Source organism: Hypomesus nipponensis, chromosome 9 (assembly GCF_054491055.1).
Source record: "Hypomesus nipponensis isolate SF chromosome 9, ASM5449105v1, whole genome shotgun sequence".
In the NCBI taxonomy this organism is placed as follows: domain Eukaryota; kingdom Metazoa; phylum Chordata; class Actinopteri; order Osmeriformes; family Osmeridae; genus Hypomesus; species Hypomesus nipponensis.
Genome location: NC_140369.1, coordinates 537,229 through 560,482, shown reverse-complemented (window position 1 = coordinate 560,482; position 23,254 = coordinate 537,229). Strand labels below are relative to the sequence as shown.

Below are 23,254 nucleotides of genomic sequence, written 5' to 3'. Positions count from 1 at the left end.
CTGTTTTTAAATACATACAAATATTATAAAATGCATTGGAAGGTGCATTGACAACAACCAAAAGCACCGTGTGACCCTAAAACGTATGTCACTGTTACACCATACCGACATAGCTAACATCTTCAAATGCCTGAGGTGGCTTCTCGGACACATTTCACTAATAATGAATAACATGGTGCACAAGTGCTTAAAGTACCATCTAACACTCTCCCTGCTATAAAAGACTTTGGAGATACCGTAACCGTTTTCGCTGTTGTGCTGAAGGTGGATTGCCTGCCCGGAACCATTCATTTACACTATTTTTCCTTGCGCGTGGGGGACGTTTGTAATTGTTACCATTGAAGAAACTGTGAAGGGAAATGGAATAATAACAGTTTGTTTAAAATACATTTCTCGTTAGCACATTGCGACTGCACTTAAAAAGGGAATGCTACAGGTAGGCATATATTTAATTGATTTCACGAGTTAATCTTGGCACTTTTATGTGGCAAGCGGAAAAATGTGACTAGCCGACCCTTTCCCTGGACAATAGACGCTACTGAATAGCGCTAGCTAGCAGTAGCACTAGCAGGAGACCGTGTAACATTATGCTAGCCATATACCTGGGTAACGCTTGCCTAGCTAATTCTGTTTTGTTGGTTGAAAGCTGAATGTGTTACCAGCGATTTTCTAGATAGCATATGAGCGATTTAATTGGATCTGTGTTCAACCATTTAGTTAGCAAAGTCGGCCAGTGGATACGTTAATTGTGAAATCGTAAATCAACATGCAACGTTAGATAACCATCACTAGGTAGCCTAGATAGCTAGGTAGCCTAGCTGGTAGCTGGCTAGCAGTGTGGTGTGGCCGTGGTAAATAATGGCGTTAGCTAGCCTGGCAACATAAACATGTCCAGATATCATATAGCGAGACTAGCTATTAGAGCCCAAAGCACAACTTAAACTTGCTCGGAAATATTTTGCATTGTTATTGTCTAGCTTGGGTAAAAGGAATGGCTTTCGAATTGGCAAGCCAACAAACAGTTATGTAATTGTTAGCTATTAGCAAAAGCCAGGGCATTAGTGTATTGTGCGTGTTTATCAAGTAGAAGTCACGACTACATTATCTAGCATTTTTATGTCTGCATGTGCTAGCTTCAAAATCTAGTTATCTTTTAATTTGCCATTAAAAGTAGCTGCTATACATCTGGAAGCTTGGAGAGCGTGCGTGTGTTTATATTGGTAGACGAGTGGGAATCGTATGGTATAGTCTGCACAGTGTCGTGGACATGCTGTTAATGTTTCATAAACGAATGCTGAAGGACCTAAAAATTTGATACTGGACATGCATGTATTATTGAAAACCGATGTATCTGGGCAGAAAAGGAATTTATTTTAAAATGAAGTAATCTCCCATCTACAACCACATACGTGTCCTCATTTTTGTTATAAGAACAATGCATGTAATGAAAAATAGTTTAGAATTGGCTCCCAGTTCTCTGCCAGCAGCATTGCTTAATGTGTGTGAGAGACTCTTGCTGTGTGTGTGGGTAGCCCAGAGCGCAAAGCTAGAGGAGGTTGTGACTTCGACAACCTGTCACAGCAGTGTGTAACAGTGTGAAGGGACAAACTGTACAGCAGGAAGCTGTGTCTGTAGAGCAGGAAGCTGTGTCTGTAGAGCTGGAAGCTGTGTATAGAGCTGGAAGCTGTGTGTAGAGCTGGAAGCTGTGTGTAGAGCTGGAAGCTGTGTCTGTAGAGCTGGAAGCTGTGTCTGTAGAGCTGGAAGCTGTGTCTGTAGAGCAGGAGGCTGTGTCTGTAGAGCAGGCAGCTGTGTCTGTAGAGCTGGAAGCTGTGTCTGTAGAGCAGGAGGCTGTGTCTGTAGAGCTGGAGGCTGTGTCTGTAGAGCAGGAGGCTGTGTCTGTAGAGCTGGAGGCTGTCTGTAGAGCAGGAAGCTGTGTCTGTAGAGCTGGAAGCTGTGTGTAGAGCAGGCAGCTGTGTCTGTCGAGCTGGAAGCTGTGTCTGTAGAGCAGGAAGCTGTGTCTGTAGAGCAGGAAGCTGTGTGTAGAGCAGGCAGCTGTGTCTGTAGAGCAGGCAGCTGTGTCTGTAGAGCAGGCAGCTGTGTGTGTAGAGCAGGAAGCTGTGTCTGTAGAGCAGGCAGCTGTGTCTGTAGAGCAGGAAGCTGTGTCTGTAGAGCAGGAAGCTGTGTGTAGAGCAGGAAGCTGTGTCTGTAGAGCGACGCTGCAGACTGATGCAGAGACCTGCAGTCTGATGGGTTAAACTACAATGTATCAGCTACTAGGCTCAGTGGCACTTGGAAGTTACGTAACTGAGCACTTATGTAATTGGTAATCTCACTCTTGTTTGGACTTGCACATACATACATACATACATACATACATACATACATACATACATACATACATACATACATACATACACTCGCATTCACACAAACCTCCACCAGTTTATCTCTGAATCATTGTCTGCTTTAGTCAGTATGTACAGTGTACATTGTATGTGTACATTGTGTGTAACATATTAAGGATTCATTGTGGCTTAGAGATCTCATGGTTCCATATCTACCAGAGGTATAATGGAGCTGCTTTTCTGGCCAGACATATTTTTACATTAAGATCCAAATCAGCTCTCTGACATTTGACTCTTTTTTTATGTTCTTTACTATTTTTCAGTTTCCTTAGAGCTGTTTGTTAGTTAAGTTGTCATGAATGGAAGAAGGGGGAGGAGGAAGGTTTACATTTGTAGAGAAGATGGTTCTGTTAGGAACATGGTCTTGTGAATAAGGCCAAATCCCAATACTCTGTCTTACCCCTAGCCCTTAGTTTTGTGCGTTCCAGTGAGAGTAAGTGGTGTCCCAATACTCTTTTTGATCAAGGGCTAGGGCTAAGACGAAGGGGTATACACCCCTTAAGACCAAGTGAGCTAAGGAGCTTACTTGAAACCTAGGGGTATGTTAATACTGCGCTACCTGTAACACATGCGGACAGATCATTCAGAGAGTCCCATAAATGTAATATTTCCGTCTTAAATAATTGATAACATTATTATTATGACAGTCTTGTTTTGTGCTCTACACAGTCCTGTACATATGTTTTTGCAAACATGTTCTTAATTGAAAAGTTTTTAAAAATCGCTAGTTTCCTGCGCTAACGTTACATTGCAGTCTCGCTTTTCTCTGATTAGCCTTGAATGGATTCCATGCATGTCCACAGTTTTAATTCAACTCAATTGAATCTGGAAATTTCGTTTGATATCAGTGTAAAACACTACTTGCTTTGGACCATAACCATAACCAATTGGTGTCTCATTTCATAGGGCTATGTAGCCTTTACCCCTCAGTTTCGAGACACAAGGAGCTAGGGGTAAACTAAGGGCTAGGGGTAAGGAGTAGGGGTAAGACAGAGTATTGGGATTCGGCCTAAGGCTGAGGATGTGTCTAATGGTGTTGTGCTGTTTCAGGTACCCTGGTGAGGATGTGTCTAATGGTGTTGTGCTGTTTCAGGTACCCTGGTGAGGATGTGTAGGTAGTGCTCTGGGAGCCCTGCGAGACGCCATGTCAGAAGAGGCGATCTCAGGAAGTGACCTGGAACCCAGTGTCAACAGCGAGGAGGAGGAGGAGGATGTGGAAGACGAAGCGGAGGAGGAGATGGAGGAGGATGATGATGATGATGACAATGATGGAGATGATGAAGATGAAGTTGCTGGTGAGTGAGGGAGGAGCCGTGATGTCTGCCTGTGTCCGCTGGGTTTGGCCAATGAACCTGCTGCCTCGTTATGAAGCTGCTGCCTAGCTATGAACCTGCTGCCTAGCTATGAACCTGCTGCCTCGTTATGAACCTGCTGCCTAGCTATGAACCTGCTGCCTCGTTATGAACCTGCTGCCTAGCTATGAACCTGCTGCCTCGTTATGAACCTGCTGCCTAGCTATGAACCTGCTGCCTAGCTATGAACCTGCTGCCTCGTTATGAACCTGCTGCCTAGCTATGAACCTGCTGCCTCGTTATGAACCTGCTGCCTAGCTATGAACCTGCTGCCTCGTTATGAACCTGCTGCCTAGCTATGAACCTGCTGCCTAGCTATGAACCTGCTGCCTCGTTATGAACCTGCTGCCTAGCTATGAACCTGCTGCCTAGCTATAAACCTGCTGCCTCGTTATGAAGCTGCTGCCTAGCTATGAACCTGCTGCCTCGTTATGAACCTGCTGCCTAGCTATGAACCTGCTGCCTAGCTATAAACCTGCTGCCTCGTTATGAAGCTGCTGCCTAGCTATGAACCTGCTGCCTAGCTATAAACCTGCTGCCTCGTTATGAAGCTGCTGCCTAGCTATGAACCTGCTGCCTCGTTATGAACCTGCTGCCTAGCTATGAACCTGCTGCCTCGTTATGAACCTGCTGCCTAGCTATGAACCTGCTGCCTAGCTATAAACCTGCTGCCTCGTTATGAAGCTGCTGCCTAGCTATAAACCTGCTGCCTCGTTATGAACCTGCTGCCTCGTTATGAACCTGCTGCCTAGCTATGAACCTGCTGCCTAGCTATGAACCTGCTGCCTAGCTATGAACCTGCTGCCTAGCTATGAACCTGCTGCCTCGTTATGAAGCTGCTGCCTAGCTATGAACCTGCTACCTAGCTATGAACCTGCTGCCTAGCTATGAACCTGCTGCCTAGCTATGAACCTGCTGCCTTTTTATGAAGCTGCTGCCTAGCTATGAACCTGCTGCCTCGTTATGAACCTGCTGCCTCGTTATGAACCTGCTGCCTAGCTATGAACCTGCTGCCTAGCTATGAACCTGCTGCCTAGCTATGAACCTGCTGCCTAGCTATAAACCTGCTGCCTAGCTATGAAGCTGCTGGCTAGCTATGAACTTGCTGCCTAGCTATGAAGCTGCTGGCTAGCTATGAACTTGCTGCCTAGCTATTAACCTGCTGCCTCGTTATGAAGCTGCTGCCTAGCTATGAACCTGCTGCCTAGCTATGAACCTGCTGCCTAGCTATGAACCTGCTGCCTAGCACTGAAGCTGCTGGCTTTGAACAGCTGCTGCATTTCCAAACAGAAATCATAGTTACCAAATAATGCAATACCAAAAAAATTTATGGTAATCATTGTTTTATTTATAAATGAAACTACTTTTCCAGGTGCACTTCTCAGGAGTAAATCCTAGTGTGTAACTTAGATGAGTAGCCTAAAATGATAACACAACTACTTATAGTACGTAAGGGATAATGTATAGAACGCCGGTCATTATCGGGAAAATAAGCCCCGACAGGGCGAAAAGCATCCCGACGCGAAGCGGAGGGTTGTAGTTTCGCTCTGAAGGGGCTTATTTTCCCGATAATGACCGGCGTTCTATAAATTATCCCGCTTATTACACGGCTACTTGCCAACAAAATGACTTAACATAGTGTGTCTTTTTACAATTTATTTGTTACCATTCGTAGTGTTGATCAGCAGAGAAATAGTTTGCCAAAGACGTTGAACATTCTTTAGGCTTCAAATCAGCTGACGTCGCTAAGCAACGGAGTACGCTGGGGTTGAAAAGTTACCAGACTACTTGCGGAGTGCTACGAAAGACGTGAATCAGAAGCAAAAAGGCCACTTTCCTTGACAGCGGTCTGTTATTCAAAGCAACGGTCTGTTATCAGAAGATATCAGACCGCAGAACGTTGGGAATCCCCATTCAAGTGAATGGAGGCAGCACACTCGTCGCTCATATTGAAGATGACATCAGAGGGCAATTCGGAGCCGTATTGACCGCTGAGGAGGGCAATACGCGTCTGGCATGACTCCCCATTAGCCAATCAGAAAGCTCGTACCGTCGTTGCCATATAATAATATCGTTTATTTCTGCCTGCAAAATAACGTAAAGTTGTGTGTTAAAAACAACACACAATAATAATAATAATAATATGAATTACAATAAACTAAATTTATAAACGACCGTCCGAACAAGAGAATGCTCCTGAAAAAACAGGCATTTTCAGTTCTAATTTACTATAATCACGCATCACTTCCGCATATTGCGTAAGCTAGGTAAACAACTTCCGTTAGCTAGCAGTTACGCAAGTTCTCCCACGCAAAATGCAGTTTCTTAGTTTAGTTGATCATCTCAAAATGATAATTAACGACGTACATAGGATTCTATTTTCCTGCCATTCAAACAAGAGGGAAAAGGGGTTTAAATTGTAAGTTTCGAGCTACATCAGCAATTACGAAGGTTCGGTTTATCTAACTCGCACAGTAAAAGTAGCTAGCTATAGGGAGTCAGGTGGCTGAGCGGTTAGGGAATCGGGCTGGTAATCTGAAGGTCGCCAGTTTGATTCCGGGCTGTGCCAAATCACGTTGTGTCCTTGGGAAAAGCACTTCACCCTACTTTCATCTGGGAAAGTCGCTCTGGATAAGAGCGTCTGCTAAAAATTACTAAATGTAAATGTAAGATATCACTATTAGCTAACAGATTTGAGCAGCAACATTACATTTCTAACTTCACTGGAAGTACAACACCTAGCCTATTATTTCTCAAAAATACCTGTCACTGTCGTTAGTAAATAAGGCTACGCTCGGCGCAGCCATTAGCTGTTAGACCTTTCAAAACGAGTGAAATCTAATATTAGCATGTACATCTGGCTGTTGAGTCATTGGTGATTGAGAATTAAAACCTCTGAAAACGATGCATCCTATACTTTAAAGCTGCAATTAACTAACAAACAACGAAGAAATGTACGTTATGCTGATGGAAAGTAGGTACACTAACTAACATATGCAATGTTAGTTAATGTTTGTTTGCGCAGGCGTGCTGAAGGCGAAACAGGAGAATCGAATTCTCCAGAACTGTTTGCAAACTCCAGCAATGTTTGTACAGATTCTCAGTGTACAACCATTGTTCATAGAAAAATAATGTACCATAATGTCCCTTTATTGAGTGAGAACAGAAACACTGGGTGTGACTGAGCCTTCATGTTTACAAAACCGAGACGTTTTAAAAAGCGGTTAATAAGAAAATTGGTTAATCCCTGCATCATTACTTAATTAATAATCACTTGTGTTCATTACTGTGTTTCTCCCTCCATCCCTCTCTCCTCCCTCACCCCCTCTTTCTTCCTGTCCTTTCTCTCCCTCCTCCTTCCCTTTCTCCTCTCCTCCATCCTCCCTCCCTCACAGAGCGGCCTCACAGTGGCCAGACCAGTGCTGCAGAGTCGGAGGCTGATGCCTCCAGGGGAGGCCTGGACTCCCCCTCAGCTACCTCACCCTCCGGAGAGCCCTCCTCGTCTGAGCCTCCATCCAGGCCCACCTCCACCACCCCCTCTCACTCCCAGCCCACCTCCAGACCCCACACCCCCTCTCACTCCCAGCCAACCTCCAGACCCCACACTCCCTCCCACCTCCAGCCCCTGGCCAGCTCAGACAAGCCCCGACCAGCCAAGCCTAAGAAACAGAGGTCCTCCAAGTCTTCAAAGTCTTCAAAGTCGTCCAAATCATCTAAACCCTCCAAGCTCTCCAAGCCGGCACACATGAGGAAGAATATCAGGTAACACTTGTTAAAAACTTTCTATGGTGGGTAGACTGTAGTCCCATTGTAGTAATAATAGATCTGCTTAGACCCATCCTAGTGATAATAGATCTGTTCATGAAGTGATCAGGACAGGGTCCAGATCAAACATCCATCCTGTGTTCCCTCTCACTCACACACACACACACACACACACACAGACACACACCCAGACTGACGTTCTGCTTTGACCCACAGGAAGCTGCTGAAAGAGCACCAGCTGGAGGCAGTGACCCAGACAGCCCAGCAGGAGGAGATGGAGAGACGCCGCCGTCTGGAGCAACAGAGGAAGGACTTCCCTGCCCCCCCGCCTCCGCCCCCACCCCCACCTGTACCTGTACTGGAGCCACAGCCAGGTTAGCCTCCACACCTCCCTCCATCCAGTTCTTCAGTTTGGAGTTGCGTGTTCTGGGAATGCAACAATGGATTGGCCACCGATTAACATCTGTAGTATCTCCTCCCTCCCCTTTGTCACCTCCAGAAGCGACAGCCTGCAAGTCAGAGGATGTGTCCCAGGCGGTGTCTGGCTTCCTGTCCAGAGAGGAAGTCATCTGTCTGGACAGCAGCAACAGCAGCTCTGGGGGGGAGGAGGAGGAGGAGGGGGAGGACACGGACACCAAGCCCCCAGCCCCGTTCATCGGAGGCGGTAAGTTGAAAGAGAGGACGGCTGAAATGTTACAGGTGTCCACACCTGCAAACTGCAGAGAGTTCAGCCTGATTTGGTCCTGTGAACCAGAATGTCCTTTATACCCCATAACTTGGTCAGCTGTAGTCTGTCGCTCTCTGAGGAAGGCTTGCCTCAGGCTTGCCCTCCAGAGCTGTTGATAATTCCTCCGCAGAGGAATGCTCACTTCACACCGGAATCGAACCGGCAATCTTCTGATTAATAGCTCAAGTCCCTAACCCTGCATGTTTGGGTTAGATTACAAAGCAGCTTCACTTGCGCACAATTTTACCATTCGATCACTTTGTAATCTAACACAAACATGCAGGGTTAGGGACTTGAGCTATTAATCAGAAGGTTGCCGGTTCGATTCCGGGCCGTACAAATTGACGTTGTGTAAGGTGAAGGGCAAGGCAGTTCACCCTACTTGCCTCGGGGGAATGTCCCTGTAATTACTGTAGGTCGCTCGGGATAAGAGCGTCTCCTAAATGACTAAATATAAATATATAAATGTTTATTGTTGGAATTGGAAGTGAGGTTCAGCTGTTCCCCTTTCCCTCCAACTTTACCTCCTCCTATCTTCTCTCTCCTCTCCCTCCTCCTCTCCCTCCTCTCCTCTCCCTCCTCTCGTCTCCCTCTTCTCCCTCCTCTCCCTCCTCCTCTCTCCTCTCTTCTCCCTCCTCGTCTCCTCTCTCCGCTCTTTCCTCTCTCCCTCCTCTTCGCCCTTCTCCCTCCTCCTCTCTCCCTCCTCCTCTCATCTCCCTCCTCTCTACTCTGTCCACCTCTCCCTCCTCCTCCCCTTCCTCCTCTCTTCTCCTCCCTTCTCCTCTCTCTCTTCTCCCTCCTCCACTCCCTCCCCTCCCTCTCTCCTCCCTTCTCTCACCCTCCACCTCTCCCTCCTCTCCTCTCCCTCCTCTCTTCTCCCTCCTCCACTCCCTCCTCTCGTCTCCTTCCTCCTCTCCCTCCTTTCTCCCTCCTCCTCTCCTCTCCCTCCTCTCCCTCCTCTCCCTCCTCTCCCTCCTCTTCTCCCTCCTCCTGTCCCTCCAGACGTGATCGAGCTGAGCTCTGGGGACGAGGATGCGCTGCAGATCAGCAGTGAGTCTGGGGAGGAGGATGTGGAGGGGGCGGGGGGCATGGAGAGCAGTGGTGCCCACATCAACGACGCCCACAACCTCCCTGACGCCCAGGGCCGAGTCCTGGTCAACATCAACCACCCCGCCGAGGAGGACGACCTGTTTCTGGCTCCCCAGCTGGCACGGGCCGTCAAACCCCATCAGGTTGGACTCTACACACCATACACACTCGCCATACAATCACACACACACAGAAACGCACACACAGAAACGCACACACAGAAACGCACACACAAATGTTTTGTGTAGCATGGTGAGAATTCGGTCCCAAATCCAGTTTTTCCTAACCTGCTCATCCACGCGTTACATTCATCCATATATCCCTCTTTCTCCCCTCCCATCTTTCTGTCCTCACCTCCCCCCCACTCCCCATCTCCTCTCTTCCTCCCCTACTCCTCCTCTCTCCCCTCCTCTCCTCCTCTCTCCCCTCCTCTCCTCCTCTCTCCCTTCCTCTCCCCCCTCCCCTCCTCCTCTCCACTCCTCCTCTCTCCCCTCCTCTCCTCCTCTCTCCCCTCCTCTTCTCTCCCTTCCTCTCCCCCCTCCCCTCCTCCTCCCCTCCTCTCCCCCCTCCCCTCCTCCTCTCCCCTCCCTTCCTCCTCCCCCTCCCCCTCCTCTCCCCTCCTCCTCTCTCCCCTCCTCTCCTCCCCTCCTCCCCTTCCCCTCCTCCCCTCCCTTCCCCTCTTCCTCCTCCCCTCCCCTCCTCCCCTCCCTTCCCCTCCTCTCCTCCTCCTCCCCTCTCCTCCCCTCCTCCCTCCCCCCCAGGTGGGAGGGATACGCTTCCTGTATGATAACCTGGTGGAGTCTCTGGAGCGCTACAGCAGCAGTTCTGGGTTTGGCTGCATCCTGGCTCACAGCATGGGCCTGGGCAAGACCCTGCAGGTCATCTCCTTCACAGACATCCTACTGAGGCACACCCAGGCTCACACTGTGCTGGCCATCGTCCCTGTGAGTACAGGAGCTCTCTGTGTGTCTGTCTGTGTGTCTGTGTGTGTGTGTGTTCAATGCAGTAGCCTAACTTTTTAACATGGGTTTTGTGTTGAGGAAATGGAGGGTGGATTTAGGTTTGTTTTGCTACTGTTAAAAATTATATAGCTATGATAATTTAGATGAGATATAGGCCTATGCCTGATGCCTAAACATTTGAAATCACAAACTAACATCCATACATTTAACGGCTGTGTGTAGCCTATCAAATCATTGTTCACCATTGTTTAATGCATTAGGCTAAATGTTGTAGCCTATGTAGGCTATTTAAGTTGATTTTCTATCAATGTTAAACATATTGAACTGATGAGGATAAGAAAATGAGAATATCCGTGGTAAATCATCGTTTTCCCGTTGGGTCAATGTTACAGGAAGGTCTGGTTAAGCACGAAGTCACGCTAAGCCTGACAGTTAGTCTGACCCTAACAAGACTAGTTTTGCAGCCTAAGTTGCCATAGTAACCGAGTTCGAACTACGTTGAGCTAGCTTTATGGAACCGAAAGAACTAAAAATGAGTCTGACTAACTGAAGTCTGGCTTATTTGGTAAACTGGCTTTATGGAACAGGCCTCAAGTAACTCAGGCCTCTGGTGTGTGTATGGTGTATTTAGAGGTGTACCACACAGTAACAGTTGTGTGTGTCTCAGGTGAACACGCTGCAGAACTGGCTGGCTGAGTTTAACCTGTGGCTCCCCGCCCCTGAAGCACTGCCCCCAGACAGCGACCTGGCCTCCGTCACACCGCGCTCCTTCAAGGTCCACATCCTCAACGACGAACACAAGTACGCACCTTTCCCAGGCCTCTTCTCTGACTTCTGTCTCCTCTCTCCTTTTGTTGTTGTTGTTTGTTTTTTAAATACCTTAAAAAAATATTTTTTTTTTTCAACCTTTCTAAATGTTTTTTTCAAAACATTAAAAAGTATATATTTTCCCGACCTTTCTTAACGTTTTTCCCCCAAAACCTATTTTACAAAAGTAAAAAAAAAAAAAAAAAAGATTTCTGCTGCTTTCTGCCTTGCTCCATGGTAAACTAGCTTACGTTTGGTTTGCGTGATAACCAGTGCATTGACATTAAATACTAATTGATCATGCCAACAAATATACATTAACACAGTAACAGCGTGTTTGTACTATGTTACTTCCCATCTCTGACGCCCACCAGACTGATCTAAGTGTGTGTGTCTCCAGGACCACGGCGTCCCGTGCCAGGGTGGTGGACGACTGGTCCAGGGATGGAGGGGTGCTGCTGATGGGCTATGAGATGTACCGCCTGCTCTCCCTGAAGAAGAGCTTTGTGGGGGGCAAGAAGAGGAAATCCAAGAAGCCCACTGGACCAATCATCATTGACCTGGATGAGGAGGACAGGCAACAGGAGCTCATGAAGGGTGAGTGGGGGGAGGGTGGAGGGGGGGGGGGACTGGTTCTCTGGATGCACTTGCAGACTGTTGGACATGACTGTACTGTGGTAAAGATTACTTGCATGAATAATGTCCTGAAATATTATTTTATAAAAAACCTAAAACTCCTAAATGGAAACCTGGAACAACAGCAGAGTGGGAAAAGAGGTTGATTCAGATCAGTTAGAATTTCCTTCATGTCAGTCGTTCATCATGTCTCAGTCTGGTCTCTCTCTGCCCTCCTCTCCAGGGATCGAGAAGGCCATCGCGCGTCCCGGCCCAGACGTGGTGATCTGCGACGAGGGCCACCGCATCAAGAACTACCACGCCAGCACCTCCCAGGCCCTGAAGAACATACGCTCCCGGCGCCGCGTGGTGCTGACCGGCTACCCACTGCAGAACAACCTGATTGAGTACTGGTGCATGGTGGACTTTGTCAGGCCCGACTTCCTGGGCACGCGGCAGGAGTTCAGCAACATGTTCGAGAGGCCCATTCTGAACGGCCAGTGCATGGACAGCACGCCGCAGGACATGCGCTTGATGCGATACCGCAGCCACGTACTGCACAGCCTGCTGGAGGGGTTCGTCCAGAGGTGAGGGGGTGAGGGGGAGGGGGTGAGGGGGTGTGGGGGAGGGGGTGAGGGGGTGTGGGGGAGGAGGTGTGGGGGAGGAGGTGTGGGGGAGGAGGTGTGGGGGAGGAGGTGAGGGGGAGGAGGTGTGGGGGAGGAGGTGAGGGGGAGGGGGTGAGGGGGAGGAGGTGAGGGGGGGAGGGGGAGGAGGTGAGGGGGTGAGGGGGGGAGGGGGAGGAGGTGTGGGGGTGAGGGGGAGGAGGTGAGGGGGAGGAGGTGAGGGGGGGAGGGGGAGGAGGTGAGGGGGGGAGGGGGAGGAGGTGTGGGGGTGAGGGGGAGGAGGTGAGGGGGAGGAGGTGTGGGGGTGAGGGGGAGGAGGTGTGGGGGTGAGGGGGAGGAGGTGAGGGGGTGAGGAGGTGAGGGGGTGAGGGGGAGGGGGTGAGGAGGTGAGGGGGTGAGGGGGAGGGGGTGAGGAGGTGAGGGGGTGAGGGGGAGGAGGTGAGGGGGTGAGGGGGAGGAGGTGAGGGGGTGAGGGGGGGAGGGGGAGGAGGTGTGGGGGTGAGGGGGAGGAGGTGAGGGGGAGGAGGTGAGGGGGGGAGGGGGAGGAGGTGTGGGGGTGAGGGGGAGGGGGTGAGTGGGAGGAGGTGAGGGGGGGAGGGGGAGGAGGTGTGGGGGAGGAGGTGTGGGGGTGAGGGGGAGGAGGTGAGGGGGTGAGGAGGTGAGGGGGTGAGGGGGAGGAGGTGAGGGGGTGAGGAGGTGAGGGGGAGGAGGTGAGGGGGTGAGGGGGAGGAGGTGAGGGGGTGAGGGGGAGGAGGTGAGGGGGTGAGGGGGAGGAGGTGAGGGGGGGAGGGGGAGGAGGTGTGGGGGTGAGGGGGAGGAGGTGAGGGGGAGGAGGTGAGGGGGGGAGGGGGAGGAGGTGTGGGGGTGAGGGGGAGGAGGTGAGGGGGGGAGGGGGAGGAGGTGTGGGGGTGAGGGGGAGGAGGTGAGGGGGAGGAGGTGAGGGGGGGAGGGGGAGGAGGTGTGGGGGTGAGGGGGAGGAGGTGAGGGGGAGGAGGTGTGGGGGTGAGGGGGAGGGGGGAGGAGGTGAGGGGGAGGGGGTGAGGGGGAGGGGGTGAGGGTGAGGGGGTGAGGGTGAGGGGGAGGAGGTGAGGGGGGGAGGGTGAGGGGGTGAGGGGGAGGGGTTGAGGGGGAGGGGGTGAGGGGGAGGAGGTGAGGGGGGGAGGGGGAGGAGGTGTGGGGGTGAGGGGGAGGAGGTGAGGGGGAGGAGGTGAGGGGGGGAGGGGGAGGAGGTGAGGGGGAGGAGGTGTGGGGGTGAGGGGGAGGGGGTGAGGGGGAGGGGGTGAGGGGGAGGAGGTGAGGGGGTGAGGGGGAGGGGGTGAGGGGGAGGGGGTGAGGGGGAGGAGGTGAGGGGGTGAGGGGGAGGGGGTGAGGGGGGGGGGTGAGGGGGAGGGGGTGAGGGGGTGAGGGGGAGGAGGTGAGGGGGGAGGGGGTGAGGGGGAGGGGGTGAGGGGGTGAGGGGGAGGAGGTGAGGGGGTGAGGGGGAGGAGGTGAGGGGGTGAGGAGGGGAGGGGGTGAGGGTGAGGAGGTGAGGGTGAGGAGGTGAGGGGGAGGAGGTGAGGGGGAGGAGGTGAGGGCCAGTCTGGTCCTTCTCAACCGGGTTGTCTTGTTGAAATCTCGCCCTTTGAAATTCTGACAAGGAACCATAACATTTGCGTTTCCATCTTCTAAGTGTATTGCTGAGGAGTGTGCCCTGTGTGTTTTCTGCAGGCGTGGTCATGACGTGCTGAGGGACCAGCTGCCCTCCAAGGACGAGCATGTGATCCTGGTCAGGCTGTCCCCCCTGCAGAGGGCGCTCTACACAGAGTTCATGAACCGCTTCAGAGAGGCAGGAAACTCTGGCTGGCTGGGCCTCAACCCTCTCAAGGCCTTCTGCGTGTGCTGCAAGGTGAGCAGGGGCCGGCCTGTCCCACGCCAGCACCAGGGGCGGCCCCACAGACTGGATGTCTTTGCTGTGCAGCTCAGTCAGTGTTCCTCTGGGGTTCAGGGAGGATTCAAAGGGAGGATTCAGAGTAGGAAATGCTACCAATGTGTTTCATCATCTGAAGTTCAATTACAAAGTGGTTTATGACCCAATGATGAACAAACAAAAAAACTAAATGTACGCTCTGTGTTTAATAATTGGGATCTCAATATTGACCAATCCTGATTTATGATTTTTGCCATAAATGAGCAGCCCTACTAGAAAGTACATATCTTCAAGTATCTGCTTGGACAGTACACCTCCAAAATAGATGATGCACTCAAGGCCAGTTTACACTGCCCAAACAAATACCAACAAACAACAGCCAACAGGTGTGATACGCTGGGTTGTGTGAGAATACGTTATCTTTCCAAGCATCTTAAACCTAGCAGCCAACAACACAATGTTTGGTGTTTATTGGACTTTGTTGGGGTCATGCAAGCTGGCCTTCAGTTGGTGACCAGAGTCTTGTCTCTCCCATCCGTCCCTCCAGATCTGGAATCATCCAGACGTTCTGTATGAAACCCTGCAGAAAGAAAACCTGGCTAATGAGCAGGACCTGGACCTGGACGACCTCAGCTCCTCCACAGCCCGCTGTGCCTCCAGGGCCAAGGCTGGCGACGCCGCCGCCCGAGTCAACGCCACCACCCTGCCAGCTCTCAACCCCATCCAGGAGAGGGCCAACCAGACCATCACCTACGAATGGGTACGCCTTGCTATGTACACCCAACACCAGTAACCAAAACATCTGAAGTCGGGGTCTGTCAAACTTCGTTGTATTTAGTGGGTGTCCCACATATTGAGTAAAAGTATGTCACTGATGGGATAGAAAGAAAGATAGACAATGTTCCTGAAGTCAGAAGTTCTCTCTTCTGTGTTTGTCTCCTCAGGCGAAAGACATCATGACCAACTACCAGATGGGCGTCCTGGAGAACTCTGCCAAGATGCTGCTGCTCTTTCACCTCATCGACGAGAGCGTCCGTGCTGGAGACAAGATCCTGGTGTTCAGGTGAGGAGGTCCCAGTGTTCAGTTGAGGAGGTCCCAGTGTTCAGGTGAGGAGGTCCTGGTGTTCAGGTGAGGAGATCCCAGTGTTCAGGTGAGGAGGTCCTGGTGTTTACGTTAGGAGGTCCTGGTGTTCAGGTGAGGAGGTCCTGGTGTTCAGGTGAGGAGGTCCTGGTGTTTACGTTAGGAGGTCCTGGTGTTCAGGTGAGGAGGTCCTGGTGTTCAGGTGAGGAGGTCCTGGTGTTCAGGTGAGGAGGTCCTGGTGTTCAGGTGAGGAGGTCCTGGTGTTCAGGTGAGGAGGTCCTGGTGTTCAGGTGAGGAGGTCCTGGTGTTCAGGTGAGGAGGTCCTGGTGTTCAGGTGAGGAGGTCCTGGTGTTCAGGTGAAGAGGTCCTGGTGTTCAGGTGAGGAGGTCCTGGTGTTCAGGTGAGGAGGTCCTGGTGTTCAGGTGAGGAGGTCCTGGTGTTCAGGTGAGGAGGTCCTGGTGTTCAGGTGAGGAGGTCCTGGTGTTCAGGTGAGGAGGTCCTGGTGTTCAGGTGAGGAGGTCCTGGTGTTCAGGTGAGGAGATCCCAGTGTTCAGGTGAGGAGGTCCTGGTGTTTAGGTCATATTGAAGAGATGTGGAATACTACAACTGAAATGTACTGAAGTAAATCACCTCGCAGAGATGGAAACCTTTTCCATTACTAGTCCGTGACAACAAAGGTTTTTTCAGTTTCCTAACGTCTCTGTCTGTCTGTGTGTGTGTGTGTGTGTGTGTGGGTGTGTTGACCCTGCAGCCAGAGTCTGTCTACCCTGACAGTCATTGAGGACTTCCTGTCTAAACGGCCGCTGCCTCACTGTGGTGCCACCGCCGACTACAACTACAGCCAGACGTGGGTCCGCAACCTCAACTACTACAGTAAGAACCATCCCGTTACCATGGACACGGGCCATCTCTTGTTCATGACAATATTCTTGTGTAACCAAGTTGAAACTCACACTGCCCACCTGCTTCATTGTAGAGCTAGCTTTTTGGTGGTGCAAATGTTTGAAGCATATTTGTTAAAGTGGTGGTCGCGTTTGTGAGTCAGAGGACCCGAGTTTGAACCCTGGGGAACCTATGGGGAAGATCAGGAGGAAGCCTCACTGGTTCAGGAGGAAGCCTCTCTGGTTCAGGAGGAAGCCTCTCTGGTTCAGGAGGAAGCCTCTCTGGTTCAGGAGGAAGCCTCTCTGGTTCAGGAGGAAGCCTCTCTGGTTCAGGAGGAAGCCTCTCTGGTTCAGGAGGAAGCCTCTCTGGTTCAGGAGGAAGCCTCTCTGGTTCAGGAGGAAGCCTCTCTGGTTCAGGAGGAAGCCTCTCTGGTTCAGGAGGAAGCCTCTCTGGTTCAGGAGGAAGCCTCTCTGGTTCAGGAGGAAGCCTCTCTGGTTCAGGAGGAAGCCTCTCTGGTTCAGGAGGAAGCCTCTCTGGTTCAGGAGGAAGCCTCTCTGGTTCAGGAGGAAGCCTCACTAGTGAGCAGCATGACTGCTGCGGTTCCACCGCTCCATCACTGGGGTGTCAGATTCTGTTGTGACCCCACAGGGCTGGACGGAAGCACATCAGCGTCGGAGAGAGAGAGGCTGATCAACCACTTCAATGACCCTGACAACAGCTCAGCCTGGGTCTTCCTGTTGTCCACCAGGTACCACCCTCCGCTCAGTTCAGCCGTTGACTCTGTTAGGAAGCAACATGCCAACCAGGAGCAGTAGTCTGCTTGGACACAAACAGACACACATGCCGTATTTATGCTCCTTTTCATATCAAAATGTATCTTGTGTGTGTGGTCTTGTTTAACTAAGTTAGTTTGGGGTTAGTGGTTAGAGAACACAATGTGGACTGGTCGGGCCCCACTAGGATACACAACCACATGTGTTTGTGTGCAGGGCGGGCTGTCTGGGGGTGAACCTGATTGGGGCGAACCGCGTGGTGGTGTTTGACGCCTCCTGGAACCCATGCCACGACGCCCAGGCCGTGTGCCGCGTCTACCGCTACGGCCAGAAGAAGCCCTGCCACATCTACCGGCTGGTGTGCGACTTCACCCTGGAGAAGAAGATCTACGACCGGCAGGTCTCCAAACAGGGCATGTCTGGTGAGAGACAGCAGATCTGGGGATGGGTGGGAGGCCTGTATTACAGTCCTGTCCTGTCAGGAACTGTGTGTGTGTGTGTCTATGGCTGTGTGTGTGGCTGAAGGAATCTCTCTAACTAACGTGTGTGTGTGTGTGTGTGTGTTTGTTCAGACCGGGTGGTGGATGACCTGAACCCCGTGCTGAACTTCACCCGTAAGGAGGTGGAGTCTCTGCTGCACTTTGTGGAGGAGGAGCCTGACCCAGCCAACGCCAGCCTGGAGCCCCCTGCTGGCACAGAGGCTGTCCTGCAGCAAGCCTGCCTGCTATACCCGCACCTCATCACCAAGGTACACACACACACTGCCCTTGGTACACCTGATCGCCTGTCAATGACTCGACTAGATCCACTGGAAGAGACTGTGTGGTGCTGGGAATAGCATTTACTTCCTTGCATATACAGTGCTAGCTCTGTTATGCTAGCTAGTTTCATTTTGACTGGCAACATACTGACATTGCTTGTCCACAAATGCTCTAAAAATGCATTGAAATAGGGTTAGCTGCTCTTCCTAGCTGCCAGGTGTGTCACACTGCAGGGGGCCTGTCACGGGACTTCCATTGAAAATGAATGGGAGGCAGTGGCAGTTCTAGACACATTTTACTGGGGGGGCCAAGGGGGGGCAGTGTTTAATAAGAGGGGCACATAAAAAAACGGAAAGAAATGATGATTTAACATTAAATACTTAAATTTTGCTTTACATTAAAATCATACAAACGGCTCTGTCTCTCCCTCTTCCAGCCTAACCCTAACCCTATCCTAAGCTCTCTTAAAGGTTTCTCTAACCTTTTTATTTACTGGGGCAAAAAAGGCTGCAATGTCCCTCCCTCGTTTCATGATGACTACTAGAAGAAGAAAAACGTGTAACAAAAAAAAAATTCAGTCAGCTCAGGGGGGGGGCAGGGACATTTTTACAGGGGCACTGGCCCCTGTAGGCCCCCGTGTAGAACCGCCCCTGATGGGAGGCAAGATTTTGGTTTTCCGCCCTCCCTGAAAAAAATCCTTGGGGAAACACAGTATAATAATTGTCCTCTTACACTGTATAAAGGTCGTAGTGTAATTCCTCTCCCCTCTGTTCCTCCTGCAGCCACCGTTCCACCATGAGTCCTTGCTGGTGGACAGGAAGGAGATGAAGCTCACCAAAGCAGAGAAGCGAGCAGCCAAGAAGAGCTACGAGGATGAGAAGAGGGCGTCGGTGCCCTACTCCCGGCCCTCCTACGCCCACTACTACCCCACCAGCGACCAGCCCCTCACCAACATCCCTGCCTTCAGCCAGCGGAACTGGTCCGTCCTCCCAGCACCTCCATGCTCATGCTTTCTACTGTTTTCTGGCTATTCTTCTAGATTGATCTTTAACCTGAACATTGATAAACGGCTGATGGGCCAGATATATATATATATATATATATATTTTTTATTGTTGTTATTATTATTATTGTAACTCCTGAAGAGTTGTGCATTGTGTCCCCTTCTTGCCCCAGTCTCTGTCTCTCAATGTCTCTCTCTGTGTGTCTCTCTGTCTCTCTCTCTCTCTCTGCGTCTCTATCTCTTTGTCTCTTTCTCTGCGCTCAAATAACATTCCTGTAGGCTTGCACTACTTGTTTAAGTCCCAATCTACACTCACATCTAACCGATACTAGGACATAGGTTTTGGCTGAGCCCAACAGTTTTACAAAGTCTCGCTCCTCCCCGGCCAACTGACAAAAATATAATCACATTCTGCGGGAAATACTGTGCAGTTATCCTATTGTATCAAAAGCCCACATTGGGAAGATAAGAACACGGCTGTGTGCTGTAGTTGGGTGTGTGCTGGAGGTTGTCAGTGTACGACCAATCGAGTGGACCAAAAGGTCCATCACATGACCTGGTACCTGAGAAGTCACCAGTAAAAACACCTCGACTCTGACCTCCTAAATACTGTTGTAACTCCACCCTTGTGATCCTTGTCCCCAGGCGTCCAACAGGGCGGGGAGACGACAAGCCGGTGGCTAGTGTGCGTCCTCTCCAGGCCACGCCCGTCCCCATGATGCCCCGGCAGGTGCACGCTGGCTCCAGCTCCACCTTCCCCGTCAACTACCTGCAGAAGGCTGGCGTCTACGTGCAGAGGATTGTCACCACCACGGGTACACGCGCACACGCCAGCACACACTCTCTCTGATACACACTTGATGTAACGGCAAAGCTGTGCTGTGCTGTGCAGTTGGATGTTGTTGACGTAGGTGTGACCTGTGTTTGAACCTTCAGATATAGTGATCCCAGGAGCCAACAGCACCACCGATGTCCAGGCTCGCATCGGAGCGGGAGAGAGTATCCACGTCATCAAGGGCTCCAAAGGTCAGGAGAACATCAGTCACCACAGCACACAAGCATGGCTGTGACCCCTGGCCTGTCCTCTAACCCTCACTCAGCTGTGTGGTGTGAGTGTCCTGGGCTAGCTAGGCTAACCCTAACCCTGGCTAACCCTAACCCTGGCTAACCCTAACCCTGGCTAACCCTAACCCTGGCTAACCCAGGCTAACCCTAACCCTGGCTAACCCTCCACCCTTGCTGCAGGTACGTACATCAGGACCAGTGACGGGAGGATCTTCGCCATCCGCTCAGGGAAGATCAGCCGGCCTGCAGATGGAGGATCAGCCTCTTCCAGAGGTACTGTTCCTATCAACAGCACTCCACCACACTCTCCAACTATATACGGTATCCTGGCAGGGTAGAAGGTGTATACGGTGTGCTAGAACATCTGCATCTAGACTTACTGCATCTGAAAAGTTTCATGGGCAGCCTGGTGTCCTGTAGTTCCAACCTGTTCCTTCCTCAGATTCCCAGGGTTCCCTGCTCCACTCCAACGGCTGCTCCTCCCCCGCGGAGCAGAGCCCCAACAGCGGGCAGCGTCCGTCCCCACCGGACAGCCCTGAGATCCTGAGAGAGCTGGGCTGCTACCCCGTGCCCCCCGCCGACAGCAGCGCCACGGGAACCCACCTCCCTTCTCCTCCGGACCCAGCTCCCGCCAACACAGCCACCGGAGACACGGGAGGCAACTCCCGCCGTGGCCAGATGGTGGACCTCAGCCGGGGCCTGGATGTCCTCATCCCCCCTCTGGACGTGCACGGCAGCAAACGCAAAGTGGCACCCGTGGGTGAGAGAGGCGGCAAACGAGGCAAGCGTGGCTCTGCAGTGTCCCGGTACCCCGGCATGTCTCTGTCTGGGGGGCTCAGCTACCCCCAGACAGGGGGCCTGAACTCGGGCTCCCTGATGGGGGCCCTGGGGCACATGAGCCACCCGCTGCTCATGGGTGCTGGGGCCGGTGGGGGTGATGCTGCAGGCGGGAGCAGCAGTGGCTCCTCCTACCTCCAGAACCCGGGACACGCACTGTGTGACCTGCAGGCCATGTTCCCCACCGCAGGAACCAACTTCCTGGGCCCAGCCACAGGCAACGGACACCTGCCCTCATCCTCCTCCTCTTCCTCCTCCTCAGCTTTCTCCTCCACCACAACCACCATGGCTTCTTTACCCCCAGTCTCCTCCTCCTCCCTCCCTCCCTACCTCCTCAACCCCAGCATGGCCGGTCTCCTGTCCGGCTTCCCCCTCACCTACAGCCAGTCCCAGCTGTCCCAGCCCCGGATGTACCCAGGCTCCATGCACCTCCCCGGGGCCGGGATGCTGTCGTCAGCCACCCCCAGCGCCACAGTGTCCTCCTACCAGCCCCACTACCCCGGCTCTCCCTCCAGCCTGCTGGGGGCGGCGCTGAGCCAGCCGGACTCCTACCCCCATGATCTCGCTGCTGCAGAGAATGGAGGGAGCAGCTCGGACGATGATGTCATAGAGGTGACGGGGCAGTGAAGGGGTGGGGACCATGACGGGTGTAACTCTGATGGGGGCACCCTCTGATGGGGGCACCCTCTGATGGGGGCACCCTCTGATGGGGGCACCCTCTGATGGGGGGCACCCTCTGATGGGGGGCACCCTCTGATGGGGGGCACCCTCTGATGGGGGGCACCCTCTGATGGGGGGCACCCTCTGATGGGGGGCACCCTCTGATGGGCAGTCCCTTGTTTGGTTCGGCCCTTAAGGGAGGCCCCCTAAACACACACACACATTCTTTAAACACACACAGGCTCTCCCATGCACTGGGCGGACACAGGACAGCAAAGCAGTACCGTGGAGCGCTTACCCAAACTACAAGATATCAAATCCTTATGCTGAATATCCAGAGTGAAGTACCTGTACACAGAGAAGACCCAGTGACCGTGATGGTCTTGGGCTTCACCAAACATGGCCTCTCCTACTTGATTGGCCAATGGACATAGAGGAGCTGTTGGATTATGGTCATTGTGGCACAACAATATCAACAACAAACTTTTCCTTTAAGAGCTTCTTCTTGAGTGGTTGTTATCTATTTGACATTGTAGCATCCCCCTGTTGGAGAAGGAGGACCTTAAATGTGACATGGATGTTTTTGATCAAATACAACTAATATTGTATCATAGTTGTTTTCTTTTCCTGTGTAAATGGTGGTTATAATCATTCATTGTTTATATTAAGAATTGGGCTGGGTGTTCAAGGGAAAGGTTCCTAGTCAGTTGATGCGCTATTCTGATCAAGTTAAAGATGATGAACCATACCCTCCACTGGGCTATGGAGGTTAGAAATGTAACTTTTTTTGTTTTCAGAGACCTTAAAACTCAATGAATGTACTTTCCTGTCAGCCTTTGATAACAGGGTCTGGATCAAGGGTTTGGACACACTCGTTGGTTTGTATAGCCTTAAAGTGACACAAGGGTCTTGAGTGCATTTATATCAGAAGGCTCAGCCCTCTTTTTGTTAGCAGATCTCCTGAGCATACAGACAGAGCCGAGTCTGAAACCCAGACAGCACTGCGGCTGCTGTCCACCAACACAACAGATGGTTCAGCGCTCTTTCACCTGCTGTTTTCTTCATCAAACATGGTCAGACTTCTTTTTGAAGTTGTGGTGTTCATAGTGTAGGTCTCGGTGTATAGCATGGTAGAAGTACGTAGCCACCATTGTCACTGTTGTCAAAAGGAGACCAGATTCGATTTGAACCACAAAGGACTGCTAACAGGGAGAGAAATGGCCTTACCCAAATGACAAGCAGCAGTGCCCCTGACAGCACTGCAGTGTAAAGTAGCTTCTCTCTGTCCAGTCCATGTAGTTTGACAGAGCTGTAGGTTTGCTCTTGCTGTTCCCTGTGGTCCCCAACCCTGTTTCCCATCTGTGGTGTCACCTGCTGATGCCATCACATGATTTTCCCCCATTCAAAAGGTCTGAGCAAAAATAACGTGTTAACTGTTAGTTCCAGATATGGCGACATCCGGTGTGCTTTCTTATTTCTGGTGATGACATCATGGTCAGTCTCTCTTGAACTTCACATGCTTTAGTTTTACTGTTGTCCTGTCAGAAACGCCTGCACAGGCTACAGTTGTGTTTTCTGTCAAGCTCATTTCCTAAACTTTTTCCATTTCTATGCTTTTTGCTTGATTTTGCCTAATCATTGATGGATTGGAAAATGTGGTGATATTTGGTTTCACAGTTTGGCAGATGAACTTGATTCCCATCTTGGAGCCAAGATCAAGTGTTTCTGATTGGGACAGTTCAGCCTTGCTGGGGGACCACATTCACTCATGTCTTGTATCCGTGAGTGATTCAGACAGTTCAGCTCAGTTTTTGTCATGTCTTTTTTATGTAGGCGCTTCGATCATGACAACTTGGGGACGAAGACCTGCTATTTCTCTGTTGTTACTGTACGTATAATTTCAAATGTCATAAAGACTTTTTTTTCTAAGTAATGTTCTTA

At 51.4% G+C, this 23,254-nt stretch overlaps 1 protein-coding gene across 1 annotated transcript; it reads left to right on the top strand.

Moving 5' to 3' along the window:
- The first annotated feature begins 85 nt into the window (after positions 1–85).
- On the top strand, positions 86–23,242 carry rad54l2 (RAD54 like 2). The gene is made up of 22 exons (XM_084705595.1): positions 86–436; positions 3,499–3,700; positions 7,153–7,519; positions 7,739–7,896; positions 8,022–8,186; positions 9,252–9,481; positions 10,100–10,282; positions 10,968–11,101; positions 11,508–11,704; positions 11,967–12,309; positions 14,053–14,230; positions 14,799–15,011; positions 15,196–15,314; positions 16,084–16,205; positions 16,863–16,962; positions 17,204–17,409; positions 17,560–17,735; positions 18,531–18,727; positions 19,397–19,566; positions 19,688–19,777; positions 19,997–20,089; positions 20,259–23,242. Exons 2-22 carry the CDS (start codon positions 3,550–3,552, stop codon positions 21,278–21,280), a joined length of 4,614 nt encoding a protein of 1,537 aa, XP_084561721.1. The 5' UTR covers positions 86–436; positions 3,499–3,549; the 3' UTR covers positions 21,281–23,242.
- The last annotated feature ends 12 nt before the right edge of the window (positions 23,243–23,254 follow it).

Coding starts and splice junctions, on each gene's coding strand:
- rad54l2 (XM_084705595.1), top strand. CDS start 3,550: ATGTCAGAAGAGGCGATCTCAGGAAGTGACCTGGAACCCAGTGTCAAC. Junction 7,897..8,021: donor TGTACTGGAGCCACAGCCAG/GTTAGCCTCCAC, acceptor TGTCACCTCCAG/AAGCGACAGCCTGCAAGTCA. Junction 9,482..10,099: donor GGGCCGTCAAACCCCATCAG/GTTGGACTCTAC, acceptor CCTCCCCCCCAG/GTGGGAGGGATACGCTTCCT.